This window comes from Bombina bombina, chromosome 3 (genome assembly GCF_027579735.1).
Source record: "Bombina bombina isolate aBomBom1 chromosome 3, aBomBom1.pri, whole genome shotgun sequence".
NCBI classification, from domain to species: Eukaryota; Metazoa; Chordata; class Amphibia; order Anura; family Bombinatoridae; genus Bombina; species Bombina bombina.
The window spans coordinates 9,380,997-9,407,128 of NC_069501.1; the positions used below are offsets into that span (position 1 = coordinate 9,380,997).

Consider the following 26,132-nt stretch of genomic DNA (forward strand, 5'->3'; position numbering starts at 1 on the left):
ACACATTAGTCTCACATCAGTCACACATTATTCTCACATCAGTCACATAGTCTCTCATCAGTCAGTGACAGTCACACATTATTCTCTCTTCAGTGTTCACACAGGCTCTCATCAGTCAGTCACACATTAGTATCATCAGTCACACAATCACATTAGTCTCTCATCAGTCACACATTAGTCTCTCTTCAATTTTCACACAGGCTCTCATCAGTCAGTCACACATTAGTCCGTCATTAGACACAATAATTATTTTATAAAGATAAAAACTTACCAGCTAAATAAGACAAACAAGTTATTTTGCCATCAGTAAAGATGGCGGATTCATCTTTGTGAGGTTACGCGTTTGTAATTCACTATTAAGGCAATATTAACATTTTATCACTAGATGTCGCTGTAGCTGTCAGACTAAAGGTTGCGTTACGTAATTAACTTAAGCTTAGTGAGTCTACATACCAAGTTACGCACACATTTTATGGGGACGATTTCAAAGTTACGAAGTTTACGTGCTCGCGTTATTCGGCCATGCAAGTGTCTGTGCTCGGTGTGAGAGGGTCCCGACTCCTGGGAACCCTTCTGGGGACAAGGGCCCTGCATGTTACTCCTGAAAATGCCTCGGCCAGAGTGGCAGTGGTACATATTGCAGTAGCATTTTATATACCGTTATTTAGCATTAATAGTTTTATATAGGTGTGTGTATAACATGAGGTGTGTGTGTATAACATGAGGTGTGTGTGTGTGTATAACATGAGGTGTGTGTGTGTGTATAACATGAGGTGTGTGTGTGTATAACATGAGGTGTGTGTGTGTATAACATGAGGTGTGTGTGTGTGTGTGTGTATAACATGAGGTGTGTGTGTGTGTGTGTGTATAACATGAGGTGTGTGTGTGTATATGACATGAGGTGTGTGTGTGTATAACATGAGGTGTGTGTGTATATAACATGAGGTGTGTGTGTATATAACATGAGGTGTGTGTGTATAACATGAGGTGTGTGTGTATATAACATGAGGTGTGTGTGTGTGTGTATATAACATGAGGTGTGTGTGTATATAACATGAGGTGTGTGTGTATATAACATGAGGTGTGTGTGTGTATAACATGAGGTGTGTGTGTGTATAACATGAGGTGTGTGTGTGTGTATAACATGAGGTGTGTGTGTGTATAACATGAGGTGTGTGTGTGTATATAACATGAGGTGTGTGTGTGTGTATAACATGAGGTGTGTGTGTGTGTATAACATGAGGTGTGTGTGTGTATAACATGAGGTGTGTGTGTGTGTATAACATGAGGTGTGTGTGTGTGTATAACATGAGGTGTGTGTGTGTGTATAACATGAGGTGTGTGTGTGTGTATAACATGAGGTGTGTGTGTGTATATAACATGAGGTGTGTGTGTGTATATAACATGAGGTGTGTGTGTGTATATAACATGAGGTGTGTGTGTGTGTGTATAACATGAGGTGTGTGTGTGTATAACATGAGGTGTGTGTGTGTATATAACATGAGGTGTGTGTGTGTATATAACATGAGGTGTGTGTGTATATAACATGAGGTGTGTGTGTGTATATAACATGAGGTGTGTGTGTGTATATAACATGAGGTGTGTGTGTGTATATAACATGAGGTGTGTGTGTGTATATAACATGAGGTGTGTGTGTGTGTGTATAACATGAGGTGTGTGTGTGTATAACATGAGGTGTGTGTGTGTGTATAACATGAGGTGTGTGTGTGTGTATAACATGAGGTGTGTGTGTGTATAACATGAGGTGTGTGTGTGTATAACATGAGGTGTGTGTGTGTGTGTATAACATGAGGTGTGTGTGTGTATATAACATGAGGTGTGTGTGTGTGTGTATAACATGAGGTGTGTGTGTGTATATAACATGAGGTGTGTGTGTGTGTGTATAACATGAGGTGTGTGTGTGTGTATAACATGAGGTGTGTGTGTGTATATAACATGAGGTGTGTGTGTGTGTGTATAACATGAGGTGTGTGTGTGTATAACATGAGGTGTGTGTGTATATAACATGAGGTGTGTGTATATAACATGAGGTGTGTGTGTGTGTATAACATGAGGTGTGTGTGTGTGTATAACATGAGGTGTGTGTGTGTATAACATGAGGTGTGTGTGTGTGTATAACATGAGGTGTGTGTGTGTGTATAACATGAGGTGTGTGTGTGTATAACATGAGGTGTGTGTGTGTGTATAACATGAGGTGTGTGTGTGTGTATAACATGAGGTGTGTGTGTGTGTATAACATGAGGTGTGTGTGTGTGTATAACATGAGGTGTGTGTGTGTATAACATGAGGTGTGTGTGTGTATAACATGAGGTGTGTGTGTGTATAACATGAGGTGTGTGTGTGTGTATAACATGAGGTGTGTGTATATAACATGAGGTGTGTGTGTGTATAACATGAGGTGTGTGTGTGTATAACATGAGGTGTGTGTGTGTGTGTATAACATGAGGTGTGTGTATATAACATGAGGTGTGTGTATATAACATGAGGTGTGTGTGTGTATAACATGAGGTGTGTGTGTGTATAACATGAGGTGTGTGTGTGTATAACATGAGGTGTGTGTGTGTATAACATGAGGTGTGTGTGTGTATAACATGAGGTGTGTGTGTGTGTATAACATGAGGTGTGTGTGTGTGTATAACATGAGGTGTGTGTGTGTATAACATGAGGTGTGTGTGTGTGTATAACATGAGGTGTGTGTGTATAACATGAGGTGTGTGTGTGTGTATAACATGAGGTGTGTGTGTGTATAACATGAGGTGTGTGTGTGTATAACATGAGGTGTGTTTATAACATGAGGTGTGTGTGTGTATAACATGAGGTGTGTGTGTGTATAACATGAGGTGTGTGTGTGTGTATAACATGAGGTGTGTGTGTGTGTATAACATGAGGTGTGTGTGTGTGTATAACATGAGGTGTGTGTGTGTATAACATGAGGTGTGTGTGTGTGTATAACATGAGGTGTGTGTGTGTGTATAACATGAGGTGTGTGTGTGTGTATAACATGAGGTGTGTGTGTGTGTATAACATGAGGTGTGTGTGTGTGTATAACATGAGGTGTGTGTGTGTGTATAACATGAGGTGTGTGTGTATAACATGAGGTGTGTGTGTGTATAACATGAGGTGTGTGTGTGTATAACATGAGGTGTGTGTGTGTGTATAACATGAGGTGTGTGTGTGTATATAACATGAGGTGTGTGTGTGTATATAACATGAGGTGTGTGTGTGTATATAACATGAGGTGTGTGTGTGTGTGTGTGTATAACATGAGGTGTGTGTGTGTATAACATGAGGTGTGTGTGTGTGTGTATAACATGAGGTGTGTGTGTGTGTATAACATGAGGTGTGTGTGTGTATAACATGAGGTGTGTGTGTGTATAACATGAGGTGTGTGTGTATAACATGAGGTGTGTGTGTGTATAACATGAGGTGTGTGTGTGTATAACATGAGGTGTGTGTGTGTGTGTATAACATGAGGTGTGTGTGTGTGTGTGTATAACATGAGGTGTGTGTGTGTGTGTGTATAACATGAGGTGTGTGTGTGTATATAACATGAGGTGTGTGTGTATAACTTGAGGTGTGTGTGTGTGTGTGTATAACATGAGGTGTGTGTGTGTGTATAACATGAGGTGTGTGTGTGTGTATAACATGAGGTGTGTGTGTGTATAACATGAGGTGTGTGTGTGTATAACATGAGGTGTGTGTGTGTGTATAACATGAGGTGTGTGTATATAACATGAGGTGTGTGTATATAACATGAGGTGTGTGTATATAACATGAGGTGTGTGTGTGTATAACATGAGGTGTGTGTGTGTATAACATGAGGTGTGTGTATATAACATGAGGTGTGTGTATATAACATGAGGTGTGTGTATATAACATGAGGTGTGTGTATATAACATGAGGTGTGTGTATATAACATGAGGTGTGTGTGTGTATAACATGAGGTGTGTGTGTGTATAACATGAGGTGTGTGTGTGTATAACATGAGGTGTGTGTGTGTATAACATGAGGTGTGTGTGTGTGTGTGTGTGTATACCATGAGGGGTGTGTGTGTATACCATGAGGTGTGTGTGTGTATACCATGAGGTGTGTGTGTGTATACCATGAGGTGTGTGTGTGTATACCATGAGGTGTGTGTGTGTATACCATGAGGTGTGTGTGTGTATACCATGAGGTGTGTGTGTGTGTATAACATGAGGTGTGTGTGTGTATAACATGAGGTGTGTGTGTGTGTATAACATGAGGTGTGTGTGTGTATATAACATGAGGTGTGTGTGTGTGTATAACATGAGGTGTGTGTGTGTATATAACATGAGGTGTGTGTGTGTGTGTATAACATGAGGTGTGTGTGTGTGTATAACATGAGGTGTGTGTGTGTGTATAACATGAGGTGTGTGTGTGTGTATAACATGAGGTGTGTGTGTGTGTATAACATGAGGTGTGTGTGTGTGTATAACATGAGGTGTGTGTGTGTATAACATGAGGTGTGTGTGTGTGTATAACATGAGGTGTGTGTGTGTGTATAACATGAGGTGTGTGTGTGTGTATAACATGAGGTGTGTGTGTGTGTATAACATGAGGTGTGTGTGTGTGTGTGTGTGTATAACATGAGGTGTGTGTGTATAACATGAGGTGTGTGTGTGTGTGTGTGTATAACATGAGGTGTGTGTGTATAACATGAGGTGTGTGTGTGTGTGTGTATAACATGAGGTGTGTGTGTGTGTATAACATGAGGTGTGTGTGTGTATAACATGAGGTGTGTGTGTGTGTATAACAGGAGGTGTGTGTGTGTATAACAGGAGGTGTGTGTGTGTGTGTATAACAGGAGGTGTGTGTGTGTGTATAACATGAGGTGTGTGTGTGTGTGTATAACATGAGGTGTGTGTGTGTATAACATGAGGTGTGTGTGTGTGTGTATAACAGGAGGTGTGTGTGTGTATAACAGGAGGTGTGTGTGTGTATAACATGAGGTGTGTGTGTATAACAGGAGGTGTGTGTGTGTGTGTATAACAGGAGGTGTGTGTGTGTGTGTATAACAGGAGGTGTGTGTGTGTGTGTATAACAGGAGGTGTGTGTGTGTGTGTATAACAGGAGGTGTGTGTGTGTATAACAGGAGGTGTGTGTGTGTGTATAACATGAGGTGTGTGTGTGTGTATAACATGAGGTGTGTGTGTGTGTGTATAACATGAGGTGTGTGTGTGTGTGTATAACATGAGGTGTGTGTGTGTGTATAACATGAGGTGTGTGTGTATAACATGAGGTGTGTGTGTATAACATGAGGTGTGTGTGTATAACATGAGGTGTGTGTGTATAACATGAGGTGTGTGTGTATAACATGAGGTGTGTGTGTATAACATGAGGTGTGTGTGTATAACATGAGGTGTGTGTGTGTGTATAACATGAGGTGTGTGTGTGTGTATAACATGAGGTGTGTGTGTGTGTATAACATGAGGTGTGTGTGTATAACATGAGGTGTGTGTGTGTGTATAACATGAGGTGTGTGTGTGTGTATAACATGAGGTGTGTGTGTGTATAACATGAGGTGTGTGTGTGTATAACATGAGGTGTGTGTGTGTATAACATGAGGTGTGTGTGTGTATAACATGAGGTGTGTGTGTGTATAACATGAGGTGTGTGTGTATATAACATGAGGTGTGTGTGTGTGTGTATAACATGAGGTGTGTGTGTGTGTGTATAACATGAGGTGTGTGTGTGTATAACATGAGGTGTGTGTGTGTGTATAACATGAGGTGTGTGTGTGTGTGTATAACATGAGGTGTGTGTGTGTGTATAACATGAGGTGTGTGTGTGTGTGTATAACATGAGGTGTGTGTGTGTGTATAACATGAGGTGTGTGTGTGTGTATAACATGAGGTGTGTGTGTGTGTGTATAACATGAGGTGTGTGTGTGTGTATAACATGAGGTGTGTGTGTGTGTATAACATGAGGTGTGTGTGTGTATAACATGAGGTGTGTGTGTGTGTGTATAACATGAGGTGTGTGTGTGTGTGTGTATAACATGAGGTGTGTGTGTGTGTGTGTATAACATGAGGTGTGTGTGTGTATAACATGAGGTGTGTGTGTGTGTGTATAACATGAGGTGTGTGTGTGTATAACATGAGGTGTGTGTGTGTGTGTATAACATGAGGTGTGTGTATAACATGAGGTGTGTGTGTGTATAACATGAGGTGTGTGTATAACATGAGGTGTGTGTGTGTATAACATGAGGTGTGTGTATAACATGAGGTGTGTGTGTGTGTGTGTATAACATGAGGTGTGTGTGTGTGTATAACATGAGGTGTGTGTGTATAACATGAGGTGTGTGTGTGTGTATAACATGAGGTGTGTGTGTGTATAACATGAGGTGTGTGTGTGTGTGTATAACATGAGGTGTGTGTATAACATGAGGTGTGTGTGTGTGTGTATAACAGGAGGTGTGTGTGTGTGTGTGTATAACAGGAGGTGTGTGTGTGTGTGTGTATAACAGGAGGTGTGTGTGTGTGTGTGTATATAACATGAGGTGTGTGTGTGTATAACAGGAGGTTTGTGTGTGTGTATATAACGCGAGGTGTGTGTGTATGTGTATAACGCGATTATGTGTGTTAATAAAATGAGACGTGCGTGTGTATAGCAGGAGGTGTGTGTGTGTATAACGTGATTATGTGTGTTAATAAAATTTTGGGGGTGCGTGATTTATGTGACATTTTTATAAAATGTGTTTTATCTGTAGGTTCTCTCTGGCTGTGGCGTTTATGATGGGACAGAGATACATGAAGCGTCCGCGTGAGTCACATTTGTGTAGTGTCACATGGTTGGTTGTTCGTGGATGTCATTTGTTTTTTTTTATTGACGTTTTGTGTGATTGTGTTCAGAAAACATTACTTGAATTAGCCATCAGTTCTGCTGGTGTAACCCGCTTCTTTATTGAAATTAAATTGTTAGGTTTGGTTGGTGGCGAGTGGATGTTGAGTTCCTGAGATAGCAGTATGTCACTCTCACATTTGCTTAGTAAGTGTCTCTTTGTGCAGAGCTCTATATCCTGTAGGCATTGGAGCCAGATGACCAGACACTGGGACAACTGAGGGCCACCGTATAGGCATCATCACCCAAGTAATACCAGAAATCGCAGACAAGACAGGTTTTTATAGGTTTGCTTTCTTTGTTCTCTCTCGCATTTCCCTGATCAGGCATGAAGCGAGCCGGAGAATAAACAGGTGAGCACTAGCTCTAGAGAAAGAAGGGAGCCTGGAGAATAAACAGATGAGCACTAGCTCTGGAGAAAGAGAGCCGGAGAATAAACAGGTGAGCACTAGCTCTAGAGAAAGAGAGCCGGAGAATAAACAGATGAGCACTAGCTCTGGAGAAAGAGAGCCGGAGAATAAACAGGTGAGCACTAGCTCTAGAGAAAGAAGGGAGCCTGGAGAATAAACAGGTGAGCACTAGCTCTGGAGAAAGAGAGCCGGAGAATAAACAGGTGAGCACTAGCTCTAGAGAAAGAGAGCTGGAGAATAAACAGATGAGCACTAGCTCTGGAGAAAGAGAGCCGGAGAATAAACAGGTGAGCACTAGCTCTAGAGAAAGAGAGCCGGAGAATAAACAGATGAGCACTAGCTCTGGAGAAAGAGAGCCGGAGAATAAACAGGTGAGCACTAGCTCTGGAGAAAGAGAGCCGGAGAATAAACAGATGAGCACTAGCTCTGGAGAAAGAGAGCCGGAGAATAAACAGGTGAGCACTAGCTCTAGAGAAAGAAGCGAGCAGGAGAATAAACAGATGAGCACTAGCTCTGGAGAAAGAGAGCCGGAGAATAAACAGGTGAGCACTAGCTCTGGAGAAAGAAGGGAGCCGGAGAATAAACAGATGAGCACTAGCTCTGGAGAAAGAGAGCCAGAGAATAAACAGGTGAGCACTAGCTCTGGATAAAGAAGCGAGCCAGAGAATAAACAGGTGAGCACTAGCTCTAGAGAAAGAAGGGAGCCTGGAGAATAAACAGATGAGCACTAGCTCTGGAGAAAGAGAGCCGGAGAATAAACAGGTGAGCACTAGCTCTAGAGAAAGAAGGGAGCCTGGAGAATTAACAGATGAGCACTAGCTCTGGATAAAGAAGGGAGCCGGAGAATAAACAGATGAGCACTAGCTCTGGAGAAAGAGAGCCAGAGAATAAACAGGTGAGCACTAGCTCTAGAGAAAGAGGGGAGCCTGGAGAATAAACAGATGAGCACTAGCTCTGGAGAAAGAGAGCCGGAGAATAAACAGGTGAGCACTAGCTCTGGAGAAAGAAGGGAGCCTGGAGAATAAACAGATGAGCACTAGCTCTGGATAAAGAAGGGAGCCTGGAGAATAAACAGATGAGCACTAGCTCTGGATAAAGAAGGGAACCTGGAGAATAAACAGATGAGCACTAGCTCTGGATAAAGAAGGGAGCCTGGAGAATAAACAGATGAGCACTAGCTCTGGAGAATAAAAAGGTGAGCACTAGCTCTGGAGAAAGAAGGGAGCCGGAGAATAAACAGATGAGCACTAGCTCTGGAGTAAGAAGGGAGCCGGAGAATAAACAGATGAGCACTAGCTTTGGAGAAAGAAGCGAGCAGGAGAATAAACAGATGAGCACTAGCTCTGGAGAAAGAGAGCCGGAGAATAAACAGGTGAGCACTAGCTCTGGAGAAAGAAGGGAGCCGGAGAATAAAAAGATGAGCACTAGCTCTGGATAAAGAAGGGAGCCGGAGAATAAACAGGTGAGCACTAGCTCTGGATAAAGAAAGGAGCCGGAGAATAAACAGGTGAGCACTAGCTCTGGAGATAGAAGGGAGCCGGAGAATAAACAGGTGAGCACTAGCTCTGGAGTAAGAAGGGAGCCGGAGAATAAACAGATGAGCACTAGCTTTGGAGAAAGAAGCGAGCAGGAGAATAAACAGATGAGCACTAGCTCTGGAGAAAGAGAGCCGGAGAATAAACAGGTGAGCACTAGCTCTGGAGAAAGAAGGGAGCCGGAGATTAAAAAGATGAGCACTAGCTCTGGATAAAGAAGGGAGCCGGAGAATAAACAGGTGAGCACTAGCTCTGGAGATAGAAGGGAGCCGGAGAATAAACAGGTGAGCACTAGCTCTGGAGATAGAAGGGAGCTGGAGAATAAACAGATGAGCACTAGCTCTGGATAAAGAAGGGAACCTGGAGAATAAACAGATGAGCACTAGCTCTGGATAAAGAAGGGAGCCTGGAGAATAAATAGATGAGCACTAGCTCTGGAGAATAAACAGGTGAGCACTAGCTCTGGAGTAAGAAGGGAGCCGGAGAATAAACAGATGAGCACTAGCTTTGGAGAAAGAAGCGAGCAGGAGAATAAACAGATGAGCACTAGCTCTGGAGAAAGAGAGCCGGAGAATAAAAAGATGAGCACTAGCTCTGGATAAAGAAGGGAGCCGGAGAATAAACAGGTGAGCACTAGCTCTGGATAAAGAAAGGAGCCGGAAAATAAACAGATGAGCACTAGCTCTAGAGAAAGAAGGGAGCTGGAGAATAAACAGATGAGCACTAGCTCTGGAGATAGAAGGGAGCTGGAGAATAAACAGATGAGCACTAGCTCTGGAGATAGAAGGGAGCTGGAGAATAAACAGGTGAGCACTAGCTCTGGATAAAGAAGGGAGCCAGAGAATAAACAGATGAGCACTAGCTCTAGAGAAAGAAGGGAGCCGGAGAATAAACAGATGAGCACTAGCTCTGGAGATAGAAGGGAGCTGGAGAATAAACAGATGAGCACTAGCTCTGGAGATAGAAGGGAGCTGGAGAATAAACAGATGAGCACTAGCTCTGGAGATAGAAGGGAGCTGGAGAATAAACAGGTGAGCACTAGCTCTGGATAAAGAAGGGAGCCAGAGAATAAACAGATGAGCACTAGCTCTAGAGAAAGAAGGGAGCCGGAGAATAAACAGATGAGCACTAGCTCTAGAGAAAGAAGGGAGCCGGAGAAGAAACAGATGAGCACTTGCTCTGGAGATAGAAGGGAGCCGGAGAATAAACAGATGAGCACTAGCTCTGGAGAAAGAAGGGAGCCGGAGAATAAACAGGTGAGCACTAGCTCTGGAGAAAGAAGGGAGCCGGAGAAGAAACAGATGAGCACTAGCTCTGGAGAAAGAAGGGAGCCGGAGAATAAACAGGTGAGCACTAGCTCTGGAGATAGAAGGGAGCTGGAGAATAAACAGGTGAGCACTAGCTCTGGATAAAGAAGGGAGCCAGAGAATAAACAGATGAGCACTAGCTCTAGAGAAAGAAGGGAGCCGGAGAATAAACAGATGAGCACTAGCTCTAGAGAAAGAAGGGAGCCGGAGAAGAAACAGATGAGCACTTGCTCTGGAGATAGAAGGGAGCCGGAGAATAAACAGATGAGCACTAGCTCTGGAGAAAGAAGGGAGCCGGAGAATAAACAGGTGAGCACTAGCTCTGGAGAAAGAAGGGAGCCGGAGAAGAAACAGATGAGCACTAGCTCTGGAGAAAGAAGGGAGCCGGAGAATAAACAGGTGAGCACTAGCTTTGGAGAAAGAAGGGACGTCCTCCCACCTCAGGCAGCATCATGGTTCTTCTGTCGTGTGTGCTCATTAACACCTATCTGTGAGCATAAGTACAGACATATTACTGTTTTTTAATTACCACAGTGATGTAGTTTCTTCCCACTGGTTATTAACCCTGTGTCTGTAAGTCTGGCGACTATACACAAGACCTCATGTCACTTATATTGGAGCATCTTAAGTGCTTGGGGCTAGTCTTCTCTCTCGCGCCTTATGGTGCAGGGGAAAGCTGCTCTTTGATTTTATTATTGGAGCATAAGTAGTAAAAAAAAAAAGTACTTAACATTACTTCTCCCCTGTCGGGGGAATCCTTATCTAAGCCTTTGCACCAGCAGCACGGGGTACAGCACCAAGGTCAAAACAGGATAGTAAGAAAAAGTTTTTTGATGCACTCGAAGTTTTGAAATGGCTGCAGTTTGCAAATGTTTACCTGTGCATTTTATGGCCACACCCAACACCTGTATAGCAGGCACCCATCTATGTACGTGGTCTAGGCATGTACAGAGTGACAAAAGGACACCTATGGAAATAAACAGATGAGCACTAGCTCTGGAGAAAGAAGGGAGCCGGAGAATAAACAGATGAGCACTAGCTCTGGAGAATAAACAGATGAGCACTAGCTCTGGAGAAAGAAGGGAGCCGGAGAATAAACAGATGAGCACTAGCTCTGAAGAAAGAAGGGAGCCGGAGAATAAACAGATGAGCACTAGCTCTGGAGAAAGAAGGGAGCCGGAGAATAAACAGATGAGCACTAGCTCTGAAGAAAGAAGGGAGCCGGAGAATAAACAGGTGAGCACTAGCTCTGGAGAAAGAAGGGAGCCGGAGAATAAACAGGTGAGCACTAGCTCTGGAGAAAGAAGGGAGCCGGAGAATAAACAGATGAGCACTAGCTCTGGAGAAAGAAGGGAGCCGGAGAATAAACAGATGAGCACTAGCTCTGGAGAAAGAAGGGAGCCGGAGAATAAACAGGGGAGCACTAGCTCTGGAGATAGAAGGGAGCCGGAGACGAAACAGATGAGCACTAGCTCTGGAGAAAGAAGGGAGCCGGAGACGAAACAGATGAGCACTAGCTCTGGAGAAAGAAGGGAGCCGGAGAATAAACAGGTGAGCACTAGCTCTGGAGAAAGAAGGGAGCTGGAGAATAAACAGATGAGCACTAGCTCTGGAGAAAGAAAGCTGGAGAATAAACAGATGAGCACTAGCTCTGGAGATAGAAGGGAGCCGGAGAATAAACAGGTGAGCACTAGCTCTGGATAAAGAAGGGAGACGGAGAATAAACAGATGAGCACTATTTTAGATCTAAAGAGTCTAAACAAATTTCTCAGGGTTCTGTCCATCAAGATGGAAACTATTCGTTCCATTCTTCCTTTAATCCAGGAGGGTCAATTCATGACCACTGTGGATTTAAAGGATGCATACTTACATGTTCCTATTTACAGGGATCATCACAAGTTCCTAAGATTTGCCTTCCAGGACAAGCACTTCCAGTTCGTGGCTCTTCCTTTCGGACTGGCCACTGCTCCCAGAATCTTCACAAAGGTTCTGGGGTCTCTGTTGGCGGGACTTCGGTCACGGGGCATAGGAGTGGCGCCTTATCTGGACGACATTCTAGTCCAGGCGCCATCTTTTCAACAAGCAAGATCCCACACCAACATAGTGTTATCTTTCCTAAGAACTCACGGGTGGAAGGTAAATTTGGGAAAGTGTTCCCTAGTTTCAGATACAAGAGTCACTTTCTTGGGAACCATAATAGACTCCTTGTCCATGAAGATATTTCTGACAGAAATCAGGAAATCAAAAATTTTCGATACTTGTCGAGTACTTCAGTCCACTCCTCGACCGTCAGTGGCTCAGTGCATGGAGTCAATAGTGCTGATGGTTGCAGCGATGGACATCATCCCGTTTGCTCGTTTCCATCTCAGACCTCTGCAGCTAAGCATGCTCAGGTATACCCTTCAACCACCAGGGGGCAATGAAGAGGTATTTATATATTCACATATTTAACTCTTTCCTGAATATGTCATACAAATCAAGGATTTGTATGACATATTCAGGAAAGAGTTAAATATGTGAATAGGTAAATACCTCTTCACTGCCCCCTGGTGGTTGAAGGGTATATTCGGATACATTGTACCACTATATTTTATGCATGATTACGGTAAGGAGTTCCCGAAACGTCGCATGTTTGCTGTGCTCAATAAAGTAATTTAACTTCACCATTGCTGCCACATTATTTGGAATCTTTTTGGAATTATTGGTAGGGTGTGGTGGTACACCTACGTGGCTTGCAAGTGACCTGGGTGCTGGATGATACTCATTGTTTTGCTGAGATGGCATCTCTACCACCATGGAGACTTCAGTTGAGGAAGGACCTTCTGATTCAGGGGCCCTTCCTTCATCCAAATCTAGTTTCTCTGAAGCTGACTGCTTGGAGATTGAACGCTTAATTTTATCCAAGCGAGGGTTTTCTGATTCGGTCATAGAGACCATGATTCAGGCTTGTAAGCCTGTAACTAGAAGGATTTACCATATGATTTGGCGTAAATACCTTTATTGGTGTGAATCCAAGGGCTACTCATGGAGTAGGGTTAGGATTCCTAGAATTTTGTCTTTTCTCAAAGTGGGTTTGGAGAAGGGTTTATCGACGAGTTCTCTAAAGGGTCAGATCTTGGCTTTATCTATTTTGTTACACAAACGTCTGGCGGATGTTCCAGATGTTCAATCATTTTGTCAGGCCTTGGTCAGGATCAGGCCTCTGTTCAAACCAGTTACTTCTCCATGGAGTCTTAATTTAGTTCTCAAAGTCCTTCAAGGGGTACCATTTGAGCCTATGCATTCCCTAGATATTAAGTTGCTATCTTGGAAAGTTTTATTTCTTGTGACTATTTCTTCCACTCGGAGAGTGTCAGAACTCTCAGCATTACAGTATGAGTTGCCTTAATTTTCATTCAGATAAGGTAGTTTTACGTACAAAATTAGGATTTCTTTCTAAGGTTGTTTCTGATCGGAACATTAATCAGGAGATTGTTGTTCCTTCCTTGTGTCCTAGTCCTTCTTCTCAGAAGGAAAGACTTCTACACAATTTGGACGTAGTCCGTGCTTTTTTTTTTACAGGTGACTAAGGACTTTCGCCAATCTTCTTATTTGTTTGTGGCTCGGGGAAATGTAAGGGACAGAAAGCTACGGCTACTTCTCTTTCTTTTTGGTTGAGGAGTATAATACGCTTTGCATATGAGACTGCTGGACAGCAGCCTCCCGAGAGAATTACGGCTCATTCCACGAGGGCTGTTGCTTCCTCATGGGCGTTCAAAAATGAAGCTTATGTTGAACAGATGGTCCTCTCTTTACACTTTACTCTTTACACTTTTTCAAAGTTCTACAAATTTGACACTTTTGCCTCGGCTGAGGCTGTTTTTGGGAGAAAGGTTCTTCAAGCAGTGGTGCCTTCCCTTTAGGTTCCCTGTCTTGTCCCTCCCGTATCATCTGTGTACTCTAGCTTGGGTATTGAATCCCATCAGTAATTAAAATGATCCTTGGACTTATTGTGTCTTAAAGAAAAGAAAATGTATGCTTACCTGGTAAATTTATTTATTTTTTGACACAATGAGTCCACGGCCCGCCCTGTTCTTTTAGACAGGTTGTGGATATGTTCTAAACTTCAGACACCTCTGCACCTTGACTTTTCCTTTCTCTTCCTAACTTCGGTCGAATGACTGGAGTGGGAGGGAAGGGAGGAGATATTTAACAGTTCTGCTGTGGTGCTCTTTGCCTCCTCCTGCTGACCAGGAGGTGAATATCCCATTAGTAATTAAGATGATCCGTGGACTCATCGTGTCAAAAAAGAAATAAATTTATCAGGTAAGCATACATTTTCTTTTTTTTCCAACGGCAGTCATTTTATTGTTCCAGAATTCATATAGGAAACACAGAAGTGTATATTCAATACTACAAATGTAAAATATAATATATATAATAGTTATACTTTTGATTAAAATTAATTGACATCATATAGTTATTTAAGTCCTATAGCATTACCTAAAACGTACATTTGATCTAAAGGATTAATAGACAACGTTTTAGAAATAAAAGTATGAGTGATTATTAAAACTAATGCAACAAAAGGATTTACTGTACTATAGCACCCTGCTGCATACATCATTTTTATGCATTCTGGTCAGGTATCAGTTACATATAAAAAGCTTAACATATCACATATAAATTATGTTTTTTATGCATTCTGGTCAGGCATCAGTTACATATAAAAAGCTTAGCATATCACATATAAATTATGTTTTTTATGCATTCTGGTCAGGTATCAGTTACATATAAAAAGCTTAACATATCATATATAAATTATGTTTTTTATGCATTCTGGTCAGGTAACCGTTACATATAAAAAGCTTAACATATATAAATTATGTTTTTTATGCATTCTGGTCAGGCATCAGTTACATATAAAAAGCTTAACATATATAAATTATGTTTTTTATGCATTCTGGTCAGGCATCAGTTACATATAAAAAGCTTAACATAACATATATAAATTATGTTTTTATGCATTCTGGTCAGGTATCAGTTACATATAAAAAGCTTAACATATCGTATATAAATTATGTTTTTTATGCATTCTGGTCAGGTATCAGTTACATATAAAAAGCTTAACATATCGTATATAAATTATGTTTTTTATGCATTCTGGTCAGGTATCAGTTACATATAAAAAGCTTAACATATCATATATAAATTATGTTTTTTATGCATTCTGGTCAGGTATCAGTTACATATAAAAAGCTTAGCATATCATATATAAATTATGTTTTTATGCATTCTGGTCAGGTATCAGTTACATATAAAAAGCTTAACATATCATATATAAATTATGAATGAAACTCATATTTTATTTATAAAATAAAGATGAGGATGAAAAATGTTTGCAAATGTAGTTTGATTACTCGGAACGATTGTTACAATAACAAGGATCCAGTAGCACTGCTTTCTCTAACTGCGATGTTCAGGAAACATCAGCTGAGCTACGTAACCAAAAGGGAGTTCCTAGCAGTGTGAGTATCCACCTCTTAGCCCAGCCCCTCCTGCAGCCTGCTTGTACACAGTAACACCCAGCCTGGAACTACTTGACCGTTACTGTGACGTAGTAGTGGGCATGTGCAGGCAGCCATATTTAGAAATGCTAATATGTGCGTACGAACGCACTTATTGGTGCATATCCGCTCATTTTCAGAGGGCTTGGGCTAGATTAAAACCTTGAAGGTAATATATATTTCAAAGCGTACATTTAATTTAATAAATGTCTATGGCAATATATTTTGAAATTTGAGGTTCTGTATGTAGATTAAATAAAAATGAGCAAGTTTACTATCCCTTTAATTCGCTGCTGGAGACGGGGGGGGGGGGGGGGCGAGTCTGCGCATGCATTGGCAATACCTTTGTTTTAATGTGCATGCGGGCGGCCATGATGTTTCTACCTAGGTAGAACATTGTACTAGGCACATATAATGAGCAGAAAATGGGTTTGGAGCAGTATTCATTTTTAAATAGTAATTACAAGGAATGTAAACAAAATTATACAAAGGTACCAATTACAAATGTACTTATTATATAAAGATGTTTTGATTGATTTAAAAATATTTTTTGGGTTTACTATCCCTTTAACCTCTTAAGGACATATGACGGAATTTTTCCGTCATAAAACAATTGAGCAAACTGAAAGCTGTGTCCTTAAAGGGTTAAAGAGCAGGGGTCTTAAGACCGGCGAGCCTGAAGTCGGGGAAACAGATGTATTTAAATTAATACGGGGCTTGATAAATCGGCCCCTTAGCCTTTATAGGGCATCCTGAGTTTATAAAATGTTCAGTTCTCTGTAATGAAACAATTGCAATATAGTTTAATTATTTAGTTTGACCCCTTTTCATGTAATTTAGCTCTGAAAAGAGCTGCACCTGCTGACTTATCAAGGATAACCCTGCTACATATGTGTCCCTAAATTGATTTAACTGATTACAGCTGCAAAACAATTCACTTTACACTGACTGTGACTCAAGTCCTTTCTGACTCTTCCTAATAAGGCAAATGGTGGGTAGGGTTTGGCTATTGAAACGCAGCAAACACGATTTTAAACATGTTAGGACTTGACTGCTATAGTATTCTATGGGAGCACACAGAACTATCTTGTAATTACACTGTTTACTGTCCCTTTATTCAGCGGTACAAGCAGAGGTTGTGGCTTTTCTGCCATATTATATACAACAGTCTGCAGACGGTACAGTGCTGAGCAGACAAACTGGTCATTGTCACCTCATATGGGTTATTATGTAACAGATGAGACATTCAGCGGTACAAGCAGACGTTGTGGCTTTTCTGCCATATTATATACAACAGTCTGCAGACTGTACAGTGCTGAGCAGACGAGCTGGTCATTGTCACCTCATATGGGTTATTATGTAACAGGATGAGGCATTCAGCGGTACAAGCAGACGTTGTGGCTTTTCTGCCATATTGTATACAACAGTCTGCAGACGGTACAGTGCTGAGCAGACGAGCTGGTCATTGTCACCTCATATGGGTTATTATGTAACAGGATGAGACATTCAGCGGTACAAGCAGACGTTGTGGCTTTTCTGCCATATTATATACAACAGTCTGCAGACGGTACAGTGCTGAGCAGACGAGCTGGTCATTGTCACCTCATATGGGTTATGTAACAGATGAGGCATTCAGCGGTACAAGCAGAGGTTTTGGCTTTTCTACCATATTGTATACAACAGTCTGCAGACGGTACAGTGCTGAGCAGACGAGCTGGTCATTGTCACCTCATATGGGTTATTATGTAACAGGATGAGACATTCAGCGGTACAAGCAGAAGTTGTGGCTTTTCTGCCATATTATATACAACAGTCTGCAGACGGTACAGTGCTGAGCAGACGAGCTGGTCATTGTCACCTCATATGGGTTATGTAACAGGATGAGACATTCAGCGGTACAAGCAGACGTTGTGGCTTTTCTGCCATATTATATACAACAGTCTGCAGACTGTACAGTGCTGAGCAGAAGAGCTGGTCATTGTCACCTCATATGGGTTATTATGTAACAGATGAGGCATTCAGCGGTACAAGCACAAGTTGTGGTTTGTCTGACATATTATATACAACAGTCTGCAGACGGTACAGTGCTGAGCAGACGAGCTGGTCATTGTCACCTCATATGGGTTATGTAACAGGATGAGACATTCAGCGGTACAAGCAGACGTTGTGGCTTTTCTGCCATATTATATACAACAGTCTGCAGACGGTACAGTGCTGAGCAGATGTGCTGGTCATTGTCACCTCATATGGGTTATTATGTAACAGGATGAGACATTCAGCAGTATAAGCAGACGTTGTGGCTTTTCTGCCATATTATATACAACAGTCTGCAGACTGTACAGTGCTGAGCAGACAAGCTGGTCATTGTCACCTCATATGGGTTATGTAACAGGATGAGACATTCAGCGGTACAAGCAGACGTTGTGGCTTTTCTGCCATATTATATACAACAGTCTGCAGACGGTACAGTGCTGAGCAGACGAGCTGGTCATTGTCACCTCATATGGGTTATGTAACAGGATGAGACATTCAGCGGTATAAGCAGACGTTGTGGCTTTTCTGCCATATTATATACAACAGTCTGCAGACGGTACAGTGCTGAGCAGACGAGCTGGTCATTGTCACCTCATATGGGTTATGTAACAGGATGAGACATTCAGCGGTATAAGCAGAAGTAGTGGCTTTTCTGCCATATTATATACAACAGTCTGCAGACGGTACAGTGCTGAGCAGACGAGCTGGTCATTGTCACCTCATATGGGTTATTATGTAACAGGATGAGACATTCAGCGGTACAAGCAGAGGTTGTGGCTTTTCTGCCATATTTATATACAACAGTCTGCAGACGGTACAGTGCTGAGCAGACGAGATGGTCATTGTCACCTCATATGGGTTATTATGTAACAGGATGAGGCATTCAGCGGTACAAGCAGACGTTGTGGCTTTTCTGCCATATTATATATAACAGTCTGCAGACGGTACAGTGCTAAGCAGACGAGCTGGTCATTGTCACCTCATATGGGTTATGTAACAGGATGAGACATTCAGCGGTATAAGCAGAAGTTGTGGCTTTTCTGCCATATTATATACAACAGTCTGCAGACTGTGCAGTGCTGAGCAGAAGAGCTGGTCATTGTCACCTCATATGGGTTATTATGTAACAGGATGAGGCATTCAGCGGTACAAGCAGAAGTTTTGGCTTTTCTGCTATATTATATACAACAGTCTGCAGACGGTACAGTGCTGAGCAGAAGAGCTGGTCATTGTCACCTCATATGGGTTATTATGTAACAGGATGAGGCATTCAGCGGTACAAGCAGACGTTGTGGCTTTTCTGCCATATTATATACAACAGTCTGCAGACAGTACAGTGCTGAGCAGACGAGCTGGTCATTGTCACCTCATATGGGTTATGTAACAGGATGAGACATTCAGCAGTACAAGCAGAAGTTGTGGCTTTTCTGCCATATTATATACAACAGTCTGCAGACAGTACAGTGCCGAGCAGACGAGCTGGTCATTGTCACCTCATATGGGTTATTATATAACAGGATGAGGCATTCAGCGGTACAAGCAGAAGTTGTGGCTTTTCTGCCATATTATATACAACAGTCTGCAGACAGTACAGTGCTGAGCAGACGAGCTGGTCATTGTCACCTCATATGGGTTATTATGTAACAGGTTGAGACATTCAGCGGTACAAGCAGAAGTTGTGGTTTTTCTGCCATATTGTATACAACAGTCTGCAGACGGTACAGTGCTGAGCAGACGAGCTGGTCATTGTCACCTCATATGGGTTATTATGTAACAGGATGAGACATTCAGCGGTACAAGCAGAAGTTGTGGCTTTTCTGCCATATTTATATACAACAGTCTGCAGACGGTACAGTGCTAAGCAGACGAGCTGGTCATTGTCACCTCATATGGGTTATTATGTAACAGGATGAGACATTCAGCGGTACAAGCAGACGTTGTGGCTTTTCTGCCATATTTATATACAACAGTCTGCAGACGGTACAGTGCTGAGCAGACAAGCTGGTCATTGTCACCTCATATGGGTTATGTAACAGGATGAGACATTCAGCGGTATAAGCAGAAGTTGTGGTTTTTCTGCCATATTATATACAACAGTCTGCAGACGGTACAGTGCTGAGCAGATGAACTGGTCATTGTCACCTCATATGGGTTATTATGTAACAGATGAGGCATTCAGCGGTACAAGGAGAAGTTGTGGCTTTTCTGCCATATTATATACAACAGTCTGCAGACGGTACAGTGCTGAGCAGATGAACTGGTCATTGTCACCTCATATGGGTTATTATGTAACAGATGAGGCATTCAGCGGTACAAGCAGACGTTGTGGCTTTTCTGCCATATTATATACAACAGTCTGCAGACAGTACAGTGCTGAGCAGACGAGATGGTCATTGTCACCTCATATGGGTTATTATGTAACAGGATGAGAGATTCAGCGGTACAAGCAGACGTTGTGGTTTTTCTGCCATATTGTATACAACAGTCTGCAGACGGTACAGTGCTGAGCAGACGAGCTGGTCATTGTCACCTCATATGGGTTATGTAACAGGATGAGACATTCAGCGGTACAAGCAGACGTTGTGGCTTTTCTGCCATATTATATACAACAGTCTGCAGACGGTACAGTGCTGAGCAGACGAGATGGTCATTCTCACCTCATATGGGTTATTATGTAACAGGATGAGACATTCAGCGGTACAAGCAGACGTTGTGGCTTTTCTGCCATATTATATACAACAGTCTGCAGACGGTACAGTGCTGAGCAGACGAGATGGTCATTCTCACCTCATATGGGTTATTATGTAACAGGATGAGACATTCAGCAGTACAAGCAGACGTTGTGGCTTTTCTACCATATTATATACAACAGTCTGCAGACGGTACAGTGCTGAGCAGACGAGCTGGTCATTGTCACCTCATATGGGTTATTATGTAACAGATGAGGCATTCAGCGGTACAAGCAGACGTTGTGGCTTTTCTGCCATATTATATACAACAGTCTGCAGACTGTACAGTGCTGAGCAGACGAGCTGGTCATTGTCACCTCATATGGGTTATTATGTAACAGATGAGGCATTCAGCGGTACAAGCAGAGGTTGTGGCTTTTCTGCCATATTATATACAACAGTCTGCAGACTGTACAGTGCTGAGCAGACAAGCTGGTCATTGTCACCTCATATGGGTTATTATGTAACAGGATGAGACTGTCATGAGCGCTTCCGTTCATCGCCGTGTCGCCGCGGCTCCCGGAACTCCTCTGTGTCTCTGACGTCATGTTGCTTAGCAACATGACGCTTTCTCTCACACCCCTCTGATGACGGTTACGCTCCTGCCCTTTAAATCTCGGCGGGAGATCTGAATCTGGGCCCGTTTGTTTGTTTCCCTGGATTGTGAGTACCATATCAGTTTTATTCTTCTGTGTACCGACTTCTGCCTGCCTGACCAAGCCTCTTGCCTAATCCCTACTTGCTGATATTTGGACATTGACTTCTGCCTGCCTGACCTTGCCTGTAGCTATTACCCTTTTGCTGTCTCTTGGATGCCGACTTCTGCTTGCCTGACCCTGTCTTTTGCCTATACCTTTTGCTGATATTTGGATGCCGACTTCTGCCTGCCTGACCTTGCTTTGGCCTTTACCTTTAAACCTATTCTTTGTTAAACAAGACCTGCTTAAAGGGACATTTTACTTTTACAAGCTGCAAAAGAGAACTTTGCCTTTCTGTTTGTTATACACCTGCTTAAAAGGGACATTTACTTTTACAAGCTGCAAAAGAGAACTTTGCCTTTCTGTTTGTTATACACCTGCTTAAAAGGGACATTTACTTTTACAAGCTGCAAAAGAGAACTTTGCCTTTCTGTTTGTTATAAACCTGCTTAAAGGGACATTATACTTTTACAAGCTGCAAAAGAGAACTTTGCCTTTCTGTTTGTTATACACCTGCTTAAAAGGGACATTTACTTTTACAAGCTGCAAAAGAGAACTTTGCCTTTCTGTTTGTTATAAACCTGCTTAAAGGGACATTATACTTTTACAAGCTGCAAAAGAGAACTTTTCCTTTGTTTTACAAGCCTGCTAAAGAGGACCTTTTTCAGAAGCTTCAAAGTAAGAGCATTTCCTTTTTGTTCTTTGTACTACTTAAAGGGACGTTTTATCCTTTGTGGCTTTCCTGCATTCTGGAACAATATTCATTTTTGTTATCTTCTAATCTGCTTCCTGAGTGGGTCACGTCCTGGATATTTCTCAGTGTGCTAGCGTGTGCTTTCAATTCACGCTAGCAGTTGGGTTACATCCCGGATTGATTCCAGAGCGGCTGACATTACAAACGGGCCATAAAAATGGACCCCACTGAATTATCTATGGCCGTGGCTCACCAGGGACAGCTCTTGGGTTCTCATGCCACTCACTTGCAGTCTCTGGACACTAAACTTGATCAAATTACTGCTCTATTACAAAATTTGGTTGCTACCGCACCTCCCAATCCTAATCCCAATCCAAATCCGATTGAGGCATTACCTCCTCCGATTCCTAACAATCAGTCTCAGGTACAACTAAGTCCCAGGATTCCTCTTCCGGATAAATATGATGGGAATCCTGAAGAATGTAGAGGCTTTTTGAATCAATGCCGTCTTCATTTCCGAAATAGCCCTACTCTCTTTGCTACTGCCTCTTCTAGAATCACGTTTCTTATTTCCTTAATGAAAGGAAAAGCCTTGGCTTGGGTGTCACCTTTGCTAGAAAAGAATGATCCTATACTGTTGGATGTTGATACATTTCTATCTACATTCTCAAACGTATTCGATAAACCTGGAAGGTCATCCGCTGCTGAAGCAACTCTCCTGGATTTACGTCAAGGAAATCAACCAGTCTCTCAATATGCAATTGAGTTCCGCACCCTTGCCTCTGAAACCACTTGGAATCAGGGAGCACTCAGAGCCGCTTTCCGTAAAGGACTTTCTGAGCGTCTCAAGGATGAATTGGTGTATCGTGAACTTCCAGAGTCCTTAGAAGCCTTAATAAATCTCTGTATCTGTCTCGACGCCAGGTTTCGTGAACGCCAACAAGAAAAGGATAGAACACAGAGGACTGCCACTCGAACTCCTTTTCGTTTAGCTCCTCGTTTTTCTAGTCCAGTCACTCCAGCCTCTCCTACTACTGATCAGGCTGAACCCATGGAAGTAGGAAGTATAAAATTAACTGAGACTGAACGCTTAAGAAGACGGACTCTTGGCTTATGTCTGTACTGTGGCCTTAAAGGACATTTATTAAGGGATTGTCCTACTAGGCCAGTAAAAGCCAGGGCTTAACTCTAGTCCAGGGAACTGAGTTAAGCCAAAATAGTGGTCATTCCCTATACAAGAAACTCTTTGTTCCAGTAACTCTTCTAATTGGACAAAAGAAGATCTATACCCAAGCCCTAATTGATTCCGGTGCTGGAGGTGTGTTCATTGACTCTACATTTGTTTCTACTCTTTCTATACCCTTACTAAAGAAGGAGTATTCCATTTCAGTCTCTACGGTCAGTGGAGATCCTTTGGGTTCTGGATACATTCAGTTTTCTACTCAACCCTTAATCCTCACCGTAGGAATACTTCATTCTGAGACAATTTGTTTCGATGTCATTCCCACTCCGCAATTTCCCATTATCTTGGGATTACCCTGGCTCCAGATTCACAATCCCATTTTTTCTTGGACTTTCGGTGAACTCACTTCCTGGGGATCTACATGCCAGACTAAATGTCTTCAAGAGATTACTAAGTTACCACTCACTATTGCTCTCACAGTTGAAACTCCGGAATCCTTACCTATGCATTACCATGACTTTGTGGATGTCTTCTCCAAAAAAGAAGCGGAACGTCTTCCTCCTCATCGCCCTTTTGATTGTCCCATTGACCTCCTTCCTGGGGCTGCCTATCCTCGAGGCAAAACATATCCACTTTCTAAACCAGAAAACATGGCTCTGGAAGAATATATAAAAGACAATCTGGCTAGAGGATTTATTCGACCCTCCTCTTCCCCTGTAGGGGCTGGTTTCTTTTTTGTGGGAAAAAAGGATGGCGGATTAAGACCCTGTATTGATTATCGTGGATTGAATCAGATTACCATCAAGAACAGTTATCCTCTGCCCCTTATTCCTGAACTTTTTACTTATCTTCAGGGAGCCACCATTTTCACCAAACTCGACCTACGTGGTGCATACAACTTGATCCGTATACGCAAAGGAGATGAGTGGAAGACTGCCTTTAACACTCGATTTGGGCATTATGAATATTTGGTCATGCCCTTTGGGCTATGCAATGCTCCGGCGGTTTTCCAGCATTTTGTAAATGAGATCTTTCGTGATTTTTTGAATATTTTTGTTATCATATACCTGGACGACATCTTAATTTTTTCTCAGAACCACCAAGATCATGTGCACCACGTCAAGAAAGTACTTCAACGTCTAAGAGAATTCCATCTGTTTGCTAAACTGGAGAAATGTTCTTTCCATCAAAAAATCATACCCTTTCTGGGTTATGTAATATCGGCATCTGGATTCGAAATGGACCCTACTAAACTTTCTGCCATTTTGGATTGGCCTAGACCTGATTCTTTGAAGGCTTTACAACGTTTCCTAGGCTTCGCCAATTATTACAGAAAGTTCATCAAGAATTTTGCTACTATTACTTCTCCTCTTACTTCTCTCACAAGAAAAGGACAAAACTGTAAAGTATGGCCGTCTGAGGCTATAGAAGCTTTTGAATCTCTCAAAGAAGCTTTTTCCTCAGCTCCTATCCTTCGTCATCCAAATCCTGAGTTTCAATTTATTCTGGAGGTGGATGCTTCCTCTGTTGCTGCTGGAGCGGTTCTGTCTCAACGAATACCAGAGACTGGAAGGATTCATCCTGTTGCTTTTTTCTCTAAAAAATTCACTCCTTCCGAATTTAACTATGACGTAGGGAATAAAGAGTTACTTGCCATCAAGATGGCATTGGATGAATGGAGACATTGGCTGGAAGGTACTTCTTTGCCATTTACTATACTTACTGATCATAAGAACCTTCTGTATCTCCAAACAGCCAAACGACTAAATTCCAGGCAAGCACGCTGGTCCTTATTCTTCTCTCGGTTTCACTATAATTTGTCTTACATACCTGGTTCAAAAAATATTAAAGCAGACGCACTTTCCAGACAATTTCAAGATACCCCAGTTCCTGAGTCTGGTACCATTCTCCAACCTCATGAAGTCATTGCCCAGTTAACAACTTCTTGGTTACAAGAATTACAGTCCGCTCAAGAGCGTCTTCCTTTGTCCTGTAAACCTCCCAATGGTTTACTCTTTGTTCCTGAACGCCTTCGTTCCAAGATTTTATTTTGGGCTCATGATAGTCCCCTTTCTGGACATCCTGGCATCAGTATTACCACTCGAAACCTCAAACAACATGTCTGGTGGCCTACACTCTCTCAAGATGTGAAGGATTACGTCTCAGTATGCACACAATGTGCCATGAACAAAACTCCACGCCAACTTCCTTCAGGATTACTCCAACCATTGCCTATACCTCACCAGCCTTGGACTCATGTATCCATGGACTTTATTACCGATCTTCCCTTGTCCACTGGGAACAATACTATCTGGGTGGTGGTCGACAGGTTCACTAAGACGGCTCATTTTGTACCCTTGCCAGGATTACCATCTGCCAAAAGACTCTCTGAACTTTTTATTCTACATATTGTAAGAATCCATGGATTTCCTCTTGATATTGTTTCAGATAGAGGGGTACAATTCGTTTCTCGATTTTGGAGGTCACTTTGTAAACATTTTGGTACTACTATATCTCTCTCTACTTCTCACCACCCACAATCGAATGGTCAGACTGAAAGAGTAAACCAGTGTCTTGAAACATATCTTAGACATTATGTGGATCATTATCATTCTAACTGGACTTCTTACCTTCCTTTGGCTGAATTGGCCCATAATGCCCGGTACAATTCCTCCCTTCAGACTTCTCCTTTTCATGCAGCTTACGGATATCAGCCTAGGACGTTCCCTTTGCATACTTCCTCCACAGTGAATCCTGCTTCTGATCTTACAGCCCGAAGATTAACTCGACATTGGCAGAAGATACATCGTATTCTTTCTGTAACTTCTAGACGTTACAAGTTCTTTTCGGATCTTCGACGGAAAAAGGCTCCCAAATATCGCCCTGGTGATAAAGTTTGGATTTCCTCTCGATTTCTTCGCCTGAAACAACCTTCTAACAAATTGGGACCACGATATGTGGGTCCTTTCCGAATACTGGGTCAGGTATGTTCCACTGCTTATCGGGTAGCTTTACCCAAGTCTCTCAAAGTCCATCCGGTATTCCATGTTTCTCTTTTAAAACCTGTGATGATTAACAGGTATTCTAAGCCTTTTTCTAAACCTCCACCGTTAT

The 26,132-nt window shown here is 42.3% G+C and overlaps 1 protein-coding gene across 2 annotated transcripts in view; it reads left to right on the forward strand.

Moving 5' to 3' along the window:
* Positions 1–475: 475 nt before the first annotated feature.
* Positions 476–26,132, forward strand: part of GATD3 (glutamine amidotransferase class 1 domain containing 3) — a 134,344-nt gene continuing 108,687 nt past the window's right edge. For both annotated transcript variants that reach the window (XM_053705712.1, XM_053705713.1), the window contains exons 1-2: positions 476–630; positions 6,752–6,804. In XM_053705712.1, the coding sequence (XP_053561687.1) occupies positions 523–630; positions 6,752–6,804 (161 nt within the window). In that variant the 5' untranslated portion in view covers positions 476–522. The remainder of the gene's footprint in view (positions 631–6,751; positions 6,805–26,132) is intronic.